Raw genomic sequence first — 15,089 nt, forward strand, 5'->3', positions numbered from 1 at the left:
ATAAATTCAAAAGTTCATAAGAAATGTAAAAAACAACAATGAAAAAATCTATTTATAGCAAGAACACAAAAGTAGTATATAGTATGGTTACCAAATTGTTGGTATATGGTATCAAGTTCCATTGAAAACTGAGTATTGTAAAGTGTGAACTAGTTTCATGCTTGTCTATAAGGTGTTTAAGATGGGGTCCTCCCCATTTCATATTACCAAGTAGACAAAAGTACATACCAACAGTAACATTCCTAATGTAACACTATAATAACGTTTTTTAATGCATCAATTAAAACACAAACAACAGGCTTGCTTTAAGTACAGTGTATTTATTAAAAAGAGCAATACAATCATCCTGTTTGTGCCTTCCAATTGATATGCAGTGGATCATTGGCAAGTCCAAATACATTTCACTCTCTTTAAAACTTTCATCTGAGTAAATACATGCCACAAGCCCCCCAAAATAAAATAAAAAAGGTTGGGATCAAAACGGGGGGGGGGGGGGGGGGGGGGGAGAGATGACGACAACGACGATTGCAATAAATCCAAGTATAAATATGTGTAAGTATCAATACTTGTGAAGCAGTCCTATCACTTTCAGAGCCACAATGATACAGACTTTGAACAAATAATTACAGTATATGCCTCAACCCCTTATGCCCACACTTAACATAGGAAATATTGCATATAGTGTGGAAATTCTTATTGTCTTGAGTAAGTTTGCATTTCCTAGACACTAAAACTAGAGTGCCATCTCCTCTAAAAAGATTAAATGTATGGAAACATTACTGCCTGTATTGTCATAAAATAATAGTTTTGATCAAATTGATTTTTTCTAAATTGCTATGATAGCAGAATGAGGAAATGTGATAATGGCTTTCTAAACAGAAAGACAAAATGCAAACCTTAAATATTTGAATGCAAAATTGCATGACTGTAGTGCAAAAATCATTTAAAATGCAAAATAATATGAAATCTAACTGCAGACACAAAATCTGCAAGCAGACAATGATTTACTGTAAAAATACTGTGCAATTGTTGTGCAAGGCCTGTAACATAATTCATTGGGAGATACAATAGTTAGAGTTTACCTAAATTTACCTAAATCACAACCAGTTAAAGTATGGTAGTCAGTCTAGGAAAAAGTTAATATCTTTGCTTTGTGTTAGCACAATGAAGGCATTCTAAATAAAAAACTAAGTTGAATTCTGAATGTAAAAGTGTACTAAAAATAATAGTAATATAATTATGTATGTTTAAGCATAACAGGCTCCATAAAGCTCAGTGCACTCAATAATGTGTCACAAATCTCAAATAATTCATTGTCACCGTTTCCTCTGGAATTCTGTGGAACATTACAAGGAACTTTAGGGGATTTAGACAGTGCTTAAGCTACAATGTCTTCCAGCTGCAAGTGATTTAAATAGCCTTATGGCAAGCAGCATCACATTATCAGTTGAAGATTTAGACAGAGGACTGTGATCCAACTGGAGCTTAAAGTCAGCTTTGTCAAAAGGTTACATTCAGTTGTTTGCACTGAGAAGTATGAGTTGGGCTGGAAATGTACCAGCTGGACTTTATAACCTTTGACAAATAATGAAATACTACATTTACATTAATATGCCAAATGTTTTTGAACTGTATTAAAACCAAGCCTGTTAGCCATGTACTATACACTGATGGAGAATTTAATTCTAATGAAAAATAGAAAAAAAAGATTGAATATTCTAATACTGTCATGCGATGTTTGACATCATATTCCATGAGTATAGGATTAACACAACATTTCAAAGGTGAAAAGTAAATTTTCCTGACCCAACATTTCATTGAACAATTTGACTTGGCATCACTCATGATCAATTGGCTAGCTTTGGGGAGATAATTATTCCTGTAATAGCAATTAGGGAAACAAAATAAGCTGACATGTAATTGGAAGTCAGAGTACATGCACAAAAACTTACATTTTGACAAGGCCATCTGTGAAAAACAGCCTAAAGGCAACAAAGGACACATCTCACAACCTACAGAATGAGATTGTCTTCTAATAAACTTTACAATATCTAATGTTCAATCTTTTTAAAGGGGGAATTCACTGGAGCTAATTTATGCCATAATGTGTATAGTCAAAAACAAATTATGTTTGAATTGCCAGTACAACAGACATCCACTATCAGCTATTATGTGTTGGCATGTGTTTACCAAATCTAATATTTGGTAAAGTACTTTCTGTGTAGTCAAAACACATTAAACATAAAATGAAAACAACAGCTGAATATCAACAGGTCTATGCATACAAAGTCACTGGAATCATTGTTAGAAATAAAGTAAGTGTTTGGTCTACGTAGCCTACACTCTCTTTGGAAACATCAAACATTTTAAACGCAAAAGCACCATTGGCCTCATTACTGTACATCAGTATGTTCATGAAGAGTGGCACATTTCACAGTCTACAATACATTCAATGGAGGGATGAGATAAACATTTTGTGAACAAAGAATCCAGTATATTTTAGTATTTAACCATCATGTGATTTGATATCATACAGTGTAAAGGTCAGAAACATCAAAGTATTTCAAATCAGAATGCCTGGGTAGACAACAAAACAAACAAACAAACAATAACAGCAAGAAGAGAAACATAAGCAACAACAAAAAAAAACACTGAAAGCATCACGTTTCCCTTCTGTTAGTGTTGTTTCGAGCCTGCTATACCAGACACATTAAAACTGAGACAGAAATCAAAAGCACAAGCCTTTATCAGTAGATAACGCTTCAGATAGTGTACATGCATTAAAACGCTTGAAATATAATTAAAGCACAGAAAGACACTTCAGCAGCATTAGTTAACTGACATGCTGCTTAGCAGCCTGCCAGTGTAGCATGTCTCTTTGACTACAGTTGGTCAGTTTCAACTGCAGCTGACGGATGTGCTAATAATGGACATGCAACTTGTGGCATAATTTGGCTGTGACTCCTCGACTACCTGGATTGGAATTCTGAAATACAAGTTCACAACACGGGCCAATTGCATAAACATCAGGGTTCTCCCCAGGATTTATGTACAGTGTGGCTCTGGATTGCATTATCAAAACCTGACTGATGTTTATTCATGTCAAAATGTGCACAAAATACAGCTAAAACGCTGAATTCACTCAGCAACATCATGACACTTTCACTTTAATTTTTAACAAAGATGTCGTTGGCAATCAAAGATAGTTACTCATATATATATCATTACTAAACATATATATAGTTCAATTTGCCTTCTAATGTTTACATCGTGGCACCAAAAAGTTCACAGCATGGCGCAGCGCCTCTCTTACATTCTTTGGGGAGAACCCTGAACATAGACCTAGACTGAGTTAAGTCTAACTGTTAGTCAGACTTAGGATAGATGTCTAATTTCACCTGTTGCATAAAAGTGACTTATACTTGGCTAACCTAAGTCCTACTAAGTACTATTTACCTAGGAAAAGTGAGACACTGAACAGAAAAACATGGCAGCTGATAAGTGAATTAGTGTTAGCAATTGAACATTTCATAATTATGCAACTACAATAAAATAGAACACAGGCAAATATTTTCAAAAAAGTGTAAAGATATGACTTATTAGGTTAGCTAGTTAGCTATTGTTTTCCAAACTAAATGAGCCTCCCGCTTAGATTTGGAAAGGCAGATTTGCTAGCTATATAGTCAAATATGCTAGCTTGCCAGCTATCTATGTCCAATCTAGCTAGTCAGCTAGCTAGTTGCTAAGTTTGCCTATAAACAAACTAAGCATATTTGCATGGATATATTTCATTTTGTCTTTTGTTTATGTCCCTTACATAACTACAATTCAATATTAAGCAAATATTAATGGTTAGACAGTTCTTTTTGAATGACTACTCAGCTGTTGCCATGGCAACATATATCTTACATCATATTTAGCCTGGGGCTAGGCAGTCTAACTTTTGGGGCTTAAAGTGAGTCAGTCTTAAATCTTTATTCAACTGGGTAACTGAAATTAGACTAGTCTTACAGCTAAAATAAGACAGGTCTATGCCCATAGGCCAGTCTTAACTAAGTTTATGCAACTGGCCCCAGTTGTCACCATAATTACCCACACATACTTCTGGTGACCTTGATTAATATACAGTACCAAGCATAATGTATAGGTGACACTGTAGATGTCACCATTTTCTATTAAAACAAAGAAAAAAGCAGCACAAAAATGTAAACTTATACATTAATTAAGTGACCCATTAAGTAACCCTAGCATGTGCTATGATAATAGTATACGTATCTTGAGGGGGAATCTCTCTAAGATAATAAGTTTTAAGTAACAATTCAAAAAACATGTTACAGTGTATTTAACTCTTATTCAATGCACTTTGACAATTTGCCATGGACCAAACATTTCCGTAAGCATAAACTGACAGGAAAGGTGAAAGCTGATTTCTTTGTGTCCAGAAGAACATATGTTGTTATGACAATAGTGTCACACAATAATGATTTGCCATGATAGGTGATAAAATATATTAAATTGTGGATGGTCTGCTTTTACACACAGGCTGATTCTGTTGGTTATATTGTCAAACAACTTTTTATGGTGTTCACAGAGTTTCTTACACTCATTGTCAAACTGTCATGATTTCCAGCTACAGACAATATCGTGAGACAATATTCAGCTTTGCTTTGTACAGTACCATGAAGGCTTTGTGACAAATGTATGCTATAGAATGTTATAAACATTATATTGGCCATGTGATGTGGTGATGGCCTTTAATCTCTACTGGTAGAGTTAATATTGTGGATGTGTTAGGTTTATACACACTGTATTACTGGTAAAAAATGAATAAAAAATAACCAAAGATCTTGTGGGAGAGTAATTACAGTAGCATGGCCACATATAAAAGGCATAGCTGAAAATAATGTGCTGACCGTACTTTGATACCACACTTTTTACTGTATGTAGCCACATAGCATAGGTGCACTGATTACACATCCTTCAAACAATAAATTAATTCAAGCAACAATCTGTAAATCTACAAACTGTACCAAAAACTAAAATAGTTGTACCTATGGTATCAACCATATTTCTCTGTGTTACTGTAACAAACAATAAGAGATCACACATGTAGAGCAGACATGTTCAACTTGAGGAAAAAATATAGCCAAATTATTTTAAAAAGTGTAAACAATTCGTAGACACCAGTAAAATATGACTAAGATATGATTATTGCACTTAATCATTCTGTCTGTGCAAAACCAATATAAACTTGACTATTTGTGTATGCCAATGGGCACAGAGGCATTGGCTGTGATACGCTTGGTCCTACGAACAAGTTGATAGTCATCACAACTACTCTAAAAACAATAAATTAAAGCAAAGGTACTGACTGCAGAGTTGATATGGTGGACACTGACAGCTCTTTGAATGAATAGACTTTGGTGTTAATATTAGGGAGGCTTCAATAGCAGTGTCTTTAGTTTGCCCTCCATTAAATCACATTCTGCACCAACACAATGCTGAGACATTCTGTAGCAAATCCTCATACCTATTATATGATTCCACCACTATACAGTGTCTACATCTTTCACTGGAAAGGAAAAAGGTATGCAATGTAACACTATTTCCCTTAATGTCATTAGGGACATGTTTGGAAATGTAATGCATTGAGTAAGCAGAATTCAGTAGTGCTTAGTGCCTGCCCTCATGCAAGTATCTTTAAATTATGTGCGAGTGTAGACTAAGTGTAATAATAATTCTGCGTCTTGGGCTGAAGTGTAAACACAGTCATTACAGCTCCACAATGATCAACCACTTGATCACTGTGTCTTTACTGCAAAGGAAATTAATAATAATAATAAAAGCACACAACTGCCACCAGAGCATCTGGTAAACATGGCTTGACTAAACATCACTACATTCACACAATAATAGCATCTGGGCTGAATACCACGCAGTATATACATGTTTGAGTGTATGTGAGTGTAGACAGAAGTTCATGATGTACTGTACGGTATCAAATACCCAAATAGTGATCCTCACCTCATAATCAACTGTATGCAAAATCAACATAGTAACTAGTTTGAGTGATATAAGAAACCCGCTGGTCTTATTCAGACCTATGGATGAATCTATCATATGAATTGTTGCCATTCTTGAAAAAACAAAGGAATATAACGCAAATAACTGAGCAGGTACCACCATGGGGAATCGACAGTGTGGGCCATATGTCATGTCCCCATAATCATTTGTTGGGGAAACTGGTATAAACTCAAATGAACACATAGAAAACCTGTACAAATATACAGTGCATGCTGGATTAAAACAGTTTTTGTTAAAGATGTTGTATTGGTCAATCCCATTTTCTTCAATTTGCAACAGTATAGTATATACTGTATATACACACACTACATTTGTAAATTACTTTATATCACTGTTATATGGGATATCACTGTTGCAAAACCCTACTTTACTGCTCTACCATGATCTCTACTTTTTGGAGATTTTCCCCGCTTTCCTTTTGGGCTCATAGGGTGTTCGTAGGATGCTCGGCGTCTCCTCCATAACACGCACAAGCAAGTTATCAATGTAGTCTTCCAGTTCACGGATATGCGCATCCTTTTTCTTCACCACCTCCTTCTGCTTGATGAGTTCCTGCACAACCTCCTCAAAGGAGAGGCTGCTATAAGAGGTCACATTTGCCTGCTTTGTCTCCTGCCAGGGCAAAACACAGATAAATTAGCTTAACCTTGATAGCACTACTGACTATGAATTCCAATATCTCTACAGAAGTGTAGACCCTATTTCTTTCCAACAGCTTGTTGATATATGAGAGGCTTAATAACACCATCATTGTCAATGGAAATAACTAAAGGACATTTTCTATAAGTAAACTGATGGTAGAAATAAAAGTAAAATAGAAGAAGAAGCCAAGTCTGCTATGAGATATTATCTAGAGCAAGGTGGTGGTTCCCTCATATTATGGTAGACAGACTAACTGACTAATTAGAGGTGTTGGAATAATGTCACAAAAGCAATATCATTACTGTATCTGTTTATCTGTTGTTCCCTGATGGCAATCAAGACTAATTGAGTGCATATGGTAAGATGAAAAGCCTAGACACAGGCCATTGCACCTGATGTGTTAGATTGGTTACCGTCTCATAGTGTTAGTCAGAATATCATTGATGGTTTGTTCTGGAATCCTGTAGCAGAAAATATATGTGATGCTTCCAGAATGAAAAAAAAGGTTTAGCTCCAATTCCCTCTTTAAATCTTAAGGCACAAATCCTCCTCCCAAAACGGTCCAGGCAGAGGCCTTGACCAGCTGGTAGACAAGAGCTGCATATTAAGATTAAACCCTTCTGATAACAGTAATAAAGATAAAAACAGGAATTTCTGTTCCCTGGGGAAGCAACTGAGTGCATATTTCCGGAATAAAAGGTCAGCCTAATAGACACAGAAACAAAGACGCAACCAAAATTTGGGTTTGTTCTTTAGAGGACGAACAGTCTGCATGGACTGGCGCATCACAGTCTGTGCCGATCTCATTACAGGGGGACGAGAGGAGCTGTAATCGTTTTTAATGAGGTACCACGTTATCGCTTCAGTGCTGGACATCCGCCCCCAAGCAGATACAGCAGCAAAGCAATCACCCTGTTTAAAATACCTTACTTATCAGTCTCTCCTCTCCTCCCATGCCTGATTCAAGCTTTCATCGCTGTGCAGTGTCTACAATGTGAAGACTAAGCGCAGGAACATACTGTGTTTACAGTCTATTCTATCGGTTCATAATATGAGATGCTGAAGGGATGCAAACTAGACTGTCATGGTTCAATTACCCCAATTAATGTTGAGACAAAGGACAACTAAGCATGTTGCCAATGGGCACTGAACAATATTTTGCAGACAAAGTATATTGAGAGAAAGAGAAATACTGTACTGCACTTGTATGAGTGGGAACAGGAGAGCTGACAAGTCCAAAGGAAAACCATTGTGCCAAGATTCACTTAGCATGAATCGGTTACCAGCTCAGTTTAAGCATATGAGCAATGGTGTTCATGTATGGAAAAAAAAGAGCCACAGCCATGAATAAAGAATCAAGAGCTGTAGTACTGTAGCTGGTGATAGGGGCATGGAAATGACCATGAACTAGCAAAGTGGTGATGACCATTTCTCTGCAAACGGTAGTGAGAAGGAGATAAGGCGCACACTTGGCATTCTCCAGTTGTCTCATTACTGTTTCTAATGAGCTCTGCTTTGAGAATCTAAAAGCTCAGTCCTTTGAAATTTCTCACTATCCTCCCTCCCCCTTCTCTTGTTAATTAGGGCCTGAAAGCCGAGGAAATGGAACTGCCATTTTTGCTGGGCTCCGCAGCGTACACAGGGGCACATGTGGCAAAAGACAACCCTCAACACCTACAAAGAGAGGTGAGGAAAGCCATTATCAGCATCCTGCTTCTCATTTAAACATCACTTTGGCAGCTGCTCTTACCATGTAAATACTCATTCTGCAGTGTAATGGCCAGCCACTATGGGATTTATACACTGTGAACGTGAATGTGTTATGATTGTGCTTTTTGTGCCCAAAAATTTAAAAAAATAAAAATACATAACTAAGGTAACAAATCTAAGCCCTTCCTTAAACTAATGACATCTTAATACCTTCTCAACCAAGTGCTCCAATTAGGGTACCAATACATTACTACATCTGCCCTTAGAGACCGAAACTTCACACGGTTTAAAATTATAAGCAGATCAGAGATGATGTCCATTAGTCAGCTGTTAATTAGTTAAATGACACTCATACTGAAGTGTAAAAGACAGCACTGCCTCAGAGATCAACATCACAAGCTGAAATGTCAAATGAGATTGCTCAATTAAAAGTTTATGGTGTTCTGGAACTCACAAATACCCAACACAGCATATTTGAGTTGTTACGGTTATTTTTTCTCTCTAAATAATAAATAAAGATGTTTGGAGACAAAACTTGGGGAAAATCATATTATAATAAATCGCCCGTTTTATCTGCTTGGAATAAGATCTCGTCTCTCTTACACTTTTCTTGCTGTAGTTCTCTCTCGTCTTTTGGCCATAGGTGATGTCATCATTACTGGTGGGCTTTTTATCACTGCAAAATAGACAAGTCAAATTATTTATTAGACAAACTATGAAATCCATTAAATCATGTTGTGGGTGAGGGTTATATTATTAATAACTTGGCCGAAGTATGGTTTCAACCCCAATGTGGTTTAATCTGCCTCAAACCTAAATGACCACTGAGCTGCTATTTGGCAGAGGCAGCTATAAAGATTATGAACTAACACCTACAGAGAGATAAGTGGTTAATTGAGTGGTCTATCTCTGCAGCAGATCTCATTAATGCTGTTCAGATGGCCCTGTTTCAAGTCGGTCTCTCTAAAGACACTTTCCAGTCTGATAAATAATAACTTGGCCAAATTGCCAAGACACTGCTGAGTGTAACAAAGGAAACAGAGAGGAGTGGTTCGGTGAAAACACCTAAACATGGATCTGGCTTTTAGATTCACCAAACATTGTGGTGTGGATGCAAAAAGGTCTACCTTGCTTTGTAGTTTGAGCTGAAGGGGTTGGTGTCACCCTGTGAGTCACTGCTGAAGGGGTTGGGTGAGCGCAGGTCTCCAGAGCTGCCTGAACGCCCCCGGTTGCTGGTCTTGCGGCCCTCCTTCTTCCCAGTCACACGTTCCAGTAGGCTGACCTTCTCTTTTTTCTCCTTACGCTCCTCCCGGTCCCACAGCTGACCCTGCTCCCCCTCAAACGGGTTGCGGTTACGAGGGAGGGTGGCATATTTCTGCGGCAGGGTGTCGCCGATATCAGTGAAAGGGTCACCATGTGCCTCCCCATCCTGGTAGCCTGGCACCTCACTCTGGGACCGTCTGTGAGGTGAAGCCACACTCCCTAAGGGCAAACACACAACAATACATGAAATCATAATAGAGCATGAGAATGACAATGAGCAGGGACTACAAAATGCTAGATGAGAAATCTGAGATTTCGCAACATATAAAAGAAAAACAGAGGTCCTTCATTCGATTAAGATCATGAAATAGTAACACAACTCATCTGCATGTACCGTAAATGCTAAAACAGGCCTAATCCTTGAGAAGGCTGTCCTCACCACTCTCTTCTATGGAATTCATGGAGTCCAGTTTAGGGCGGAAGTGGGTGCCAATGAGGTCCGACATGGAGTGGGCAGCAGAGAGCTTATGGGAGCCAGCCAGTAGGGGTCTCTTGGCCTTGGCCTCAGGCTGGGCCTTGGCCTCAGGTTGGACCTCGGTCTCTGGAGGACAGGGCTGGCGATGGGGCTCAGAGTCACACATGGCTGAGCGGGGCAGGATGGCTGACGAGGTGTCAGAGAAGCCACCATCATGCTTGCGGCCCTTCATCTTATCCTTGAGCTTGGAGAAGGGTGAGCGGGGCTTGTCCTTCATGGAGAGGTCGAACATGCTGGCTGTCATGTTGTTCCTCATGAACTGGATGCTGACCTGGATCCTCCCTCTCTCTTTCCTCTTCTTCCCCTGCCTGGAATCCAAGGAATACCAGCTGAGAGAAGAAAGGGAACGATTACACATCTGTAAAAGTCTTATTCATCTTAACATGACATAATTCAAGAGTCAACGGCAGATTGAAAATACTGTATACTTGTTTTCTGCCCAAATTATAATTTCCATGGATATTTGATCAAGCGTACTTAAAACTGCAAACATGGGTAGATGCTGTATGTCATGATGAAACATTTGCTTTGAAAACAAACAACAATGGCTGTTGTTACTCATTAAATTAGGTAAAATGTCTACAAGGGGCTCCCTGATTTCACTTCTCACAGACCACTTAATTTGAAGCTTTTGTCTTCCAAAGAATGCATATTATAGAAGGGATAAACATAATTCCCTGCTAACTGTGATGGTCTGAATCTCGAAAAGAATGTTGAATAATATGGTGTGTCTAGGCCATTCTCCAGCTACTGTTTGTTTAACCTCTTTGCTTTTTCTGCTGGAAATAATGCGATTGATGCCCTCGCTGTGAGCAAAAGGGGTGACATTTGCACAAATCTGGCTGTTGTTCAGAACTTCTACGACAAGCAATTGGAAAATTACAAAGGCAATGGTGCAGGACAACCAGGCCATACATGCTAATGAGAATGTTGGATTCTCTATAGTCTATAGTAAAGGATTAGTCGACAGCGACAATGTAGAAATTAAAGTAATCTAATTTAAAATAGTAAGTAAACTTAACTATCATAGTTGCTTTTGGAATTTCCTAGGGGCTGCCTACTCAGATGTCAAGGTGGACCTTCCTCACAATGTGGATATACACAGCTGAAGTGGGAATGCTGTAGTATGGATATGGTACAAGAGTTACAGTACAGTATAGGGCTCACTGTCAGAATGTCAACTGTGCGGTATAGGTTTTACAAGCTACACTAGCATTTTTTTGCACTTAAAAAACTACAAACCCTGGAGGTGCATCAACTCCAGCACCCTAAATAAATACGACCAACTATTAACGTTGATTATGACATATCCCATTTCTTCCCTACTAGCGGGGAAAGAGGAAGTGTGCTAATGTGTTTGCATGATAAAATGTACAAATGGATAACTGACACCAGATCTGGTTCATGTTCCTCTTAACTAAATGTAGCCTAGGCTTACTCATGGTAACAACAGGTTGGAGAATAGATATCACACAGCCAAAAGTACCTCTACAAAGCCACTGTATTGGGTAGTGCCAGTGTCACAATACATCCACACCACAGGAAAATATGTCTGAATGACTTACTCGACATGTTTGGCCAGCTCTACCACATTCAGTTAGCACAGGGTAACACCCATATATATAATACATCTTTTAGCATGTTCACTGCTGTCCTCACTGGACCAGTTTACCGACTGTCAACTTAATTACACCCTAAATGGAAGTCTATTATTCTCTATTGATCAAAATAATGACTTCGTGCTTGCTTGTTCAACATCAACAAACCATCTGATACCAAGGCAGATGTGATGGAAAAAGAGACCTTCATTAGGTCCAAGCTACTGAAAGTGTCAGACTTCACATTGGGTAATCTGTTCTACAAATACCCAACATATATTGTTTTGTAAGTGGAGAAATGAACACAAAAAAGTTCATCATTTGTGATTAGGGCCAAAGGCTTCATAGTACTGTATGACACTAGACCTTTATCACCAGCTCAGTTGATAAACCATCAGATCAAGCCATGTTTTACTCTGATTCCCCATCAGAAATATGAATATAGTACCCTACTTGTGCATGTCAGGTAAAAATAGCACATGGCAGTTCTTCAAATTGACCCCACTTCCTCCTCTAGGCTACATTCTCAGGCTAATACAGTTAATATCAGTTAAGCACACTGGTAAACTAAGGGGCTTTAAACAAAAGGCCAACCAGAACCGTACTGTTTTGGCTCCATATTTTCTTTTCACATTGTCCTTTCCAGCCCTGTTACAAAACTATGGCGGACTGGCCAGCACAGTACAGCTTGTCTTGGCTCAGTAGTGTAAAAATTATAGCATTTAGGATTATTAAGCCTAGGCCTATTCTAGGATGCTGGTTTTGAATATTGAGTTTTGAATGTGGAAACATTATCAATATAAAGAAATCTGGGCATCACACTTACTCAGTTTTCCTTCGCTCCTTGTTATCAAAGATTTCATTGAGATTGATTGACCTCTGACCCAAGAACTTATCCATCCCCACCAATGATCTGTGCATCACTATGAGGCATAATTCATAAATTTCTGGGTTGCCCTCCAGGAGTAATCCAGGCAGTTCAAAGGAGGCTTCCTCTCTCCAGACAGGGTTGAGTGTTTTCTCTGCCACAGAGGTTGAGTACTTCTCTTTGCCCAGCTGAATGATGGTGTAGGCATCGTTCGTGCCATTCTTACCCTTGGGTTGTAAATCAGTTGCTTGGAGAACTGTGGCTTGGACATGAGTTGGGAACCACTTTTGGGACTGCTCTGCCAGTGACATGGTCAGCTCAATTTATGTGTGGTTGGCCATTCAAGTGTACATGCATGTGAATTTCAAGGGTATGTGCATGTGAATTAACTAGTGATAGTAGAAAATACAAACAGCAACAGCATATGTGGCTTGATGTGTACAGTATGTTGATTGGTCATATGCAATCAAGCTTGTATGACATGTAGGCCTACTGTATGTCCATGTGTGTCCATATTACACATTTGTCTTTTGTGATTATGATATCACAATTGTCCTTGCCACTGGTGTTGGTTAACTTATCTGAAAGTAAAATGGGAGAGAAGAATGAATTGTAACGAGAGTCAACACTCTCTTGTAATATTAGTTGACCTTTTAGCTAGATAGCTAAATTACACAAATCACCATTCTAACTATCCATAGATTACTTTAATGAATGTTTACAGAAGCATGACTTGTTTAAATTGTATACACTCATTAAGGCCACATTCTGGGATATTTGCTCTGTTCATGGCCATTTCTATTTATTATATGTAGTATGCATTTAATAATTGAACTTACTAATGAGCTTATTAGTACAACTGTAATAGGCTAACCCTATCTAGTCTAGGCCTAGCCTACAGTTTCATTTTACTCCATTGTTGTTAATGTATTTGTTGCCATTTGAGTCTTTCTAGAAAAAAAATAGCTTAAACATAATGTTAGAACAATTACAGACTGTCATTGCTTTAATCCATAACTGCATCAATTAATTTCAGCATGGTTACAGTACACTAACCTCAGCTTTAATAAATAAGCTATCAAAACCAGGAGGTGAAACACATCCGGCATGGGATAATAACTAGCCTTAAACAAATAGTGTAAAACATGTACAGCAACGATACGATTGTCTTTCATCTCAGTGCTAGTGTATGTTGACATGTTTTGTAGAAACAACTGTAGTTATAATAACGATGAACATTGATTACTCTAGCTGTAACACTGAGTGTAATAATGCTGTAATATTGCTAACACTAACAGTGCATTACATTAGCTAGCTAGCTAGCTAGGTTAGCTGATGCTTCCTAGAAGTTAAACACGCTTGTTCACACATACCTCAATCTAATTTTCTCCGTGCTTTTGAGATGCAGTAATTCATAAATCAATTCGATTGTTGTATAACATATTTCCCAAATCAAAACTCGAAAACCATTTAATTTGAGCTACACATCCACATACTGTACATACAACTTCCTACATCCGTTTTCTAGAGTCACAGGGTGAAGTTAAAGCTCCTCCTCTGAGCAGTTACAGAATCTGTATCCCGAATGGCATACTTCCATGTTCCAGACCACGTGAATGTAATATGGAAGTGGATTTGGAGTATGGCAATGCGTCCCAAAACCTTTCACTACTCTTTTTCACTACCACTGGCTCCTACCCCGAAAATATCTTAAGGAGAAGAGTGGAGGGTATCTGAAGGAGACGAGTGGCACCTGGGCGCAGAGTGGGATACATAATCGTCACTGCTTGCAAATGTGTACTATTTTACTCAGGCTTCATAAAACACACACATAACAAACCATATATAATAAATAAGGTAGATATGTGGTTTCTGTAATGGTTGGATAGGTTTTTGCACTGTGGCCATTATGTACATCATGCGCCTGGATTCAACCTGTGAACAATTTGAGGGTAGGCTAAAGTAGACCTAAATGCCCGGATGTCGCACTTCGCTTTGGCAAATATTGGAGCATGCAAACCAGCATACTCAAACGGGGAGAAGTCCCATAACGCTTTGCGAAATATGACGACGCCATGTAGCACGGGAGAAATTATGACATTTGGAACACACTCCCATACTGTAGAGTTACCTTTCAACTTTCTATAAAATGACATCAACAGCCCCCTTAAATTTACCCGCTTAAATGGGATTACCCGCTTACGTTATCTGATCAACTGTTTGACATACACCAGGCTACATATTTTCTGAAGAAATACCAATTTGTCAAGTTGAATAATTATATTCATATATATAATTCATATATAAAAATACGTTTTGCGTTATAACAGCCTACAAATCAATTTCACTGAAGGCCAGATTTAAAATAAATAAATAAATAATAATAATA

The 15,089-nt window shown here is 38.2% G+C and overlaps 1 protein-coding gene across 1 annotated transcript; it reads right to left on the bottom strand.

The window, feature by feature from the left end:
• Window positions 1-323: 323 nt before the first annotated feature.
• Window positions 324-14,213, bottom strand: LOC310822865 (rab11 family-interacting protein 2-like). The gene is made up of 6 exons (XM_083695409.1): window positions 14,074-14,213; window positions 12,659-13,281; window positions 10,139-10,563; window positions 9,564-9,918; window positions 9,040-9,112; window positions 324-6,696 (listed from the first exon to the last, which is right to left on the bottom strand). The coding sequence occupies exons 2-6, from the start codon at window positions 13,009-13,011 to the stop codon at window positions 6,472-6,474; spliced, it is 1,431 nt and encodes a 476-aa protein (XP_083551535.1). The 5' UTR covers window positions 13,012-13,281; window positions 14,074-14,213; the 3' UTR covers window positions 324-6,471.
• Between the last annotated feature and the right edge of the window lie 876 nt (window positions 14,214-15,089).

This window comes from Argentina silus (genome assembly GCF_951799395.1).
Source record: "Argentina silus genome assembly, chromosome: X".
NCBI lineage: Eukaryota > Metazoa > Chordata > Actinopteri > Argentiniformes > Argentinidae > Argentina > Argentina silus.

Bases quoted from the DNA above. Each gene is read 5' to 3' on its own strand.
- LOC310822865 (XM_083695409.1), bottom strand. From the start codon at position 13,011: ATGTCACTGGCAGAGCAGTCCCAAAAGTGGTTCCCAACTCATGTCCAA. The intron at 10,564-12,658 runs GTAAGTGTGATG...TTCTTCTCTCAG, and splicing joins AAGGAGCGAAGGAAAACTGA to CTGGTATTCCTTGGATTCCA. The intron at 6,697-9,039 runs GTAAGAGAGACG...TTGCCCTGGCAG, and splicing joins AGAACTACAGCAAGAAAAGT to GAGACAAAGCAGGCAAATGT.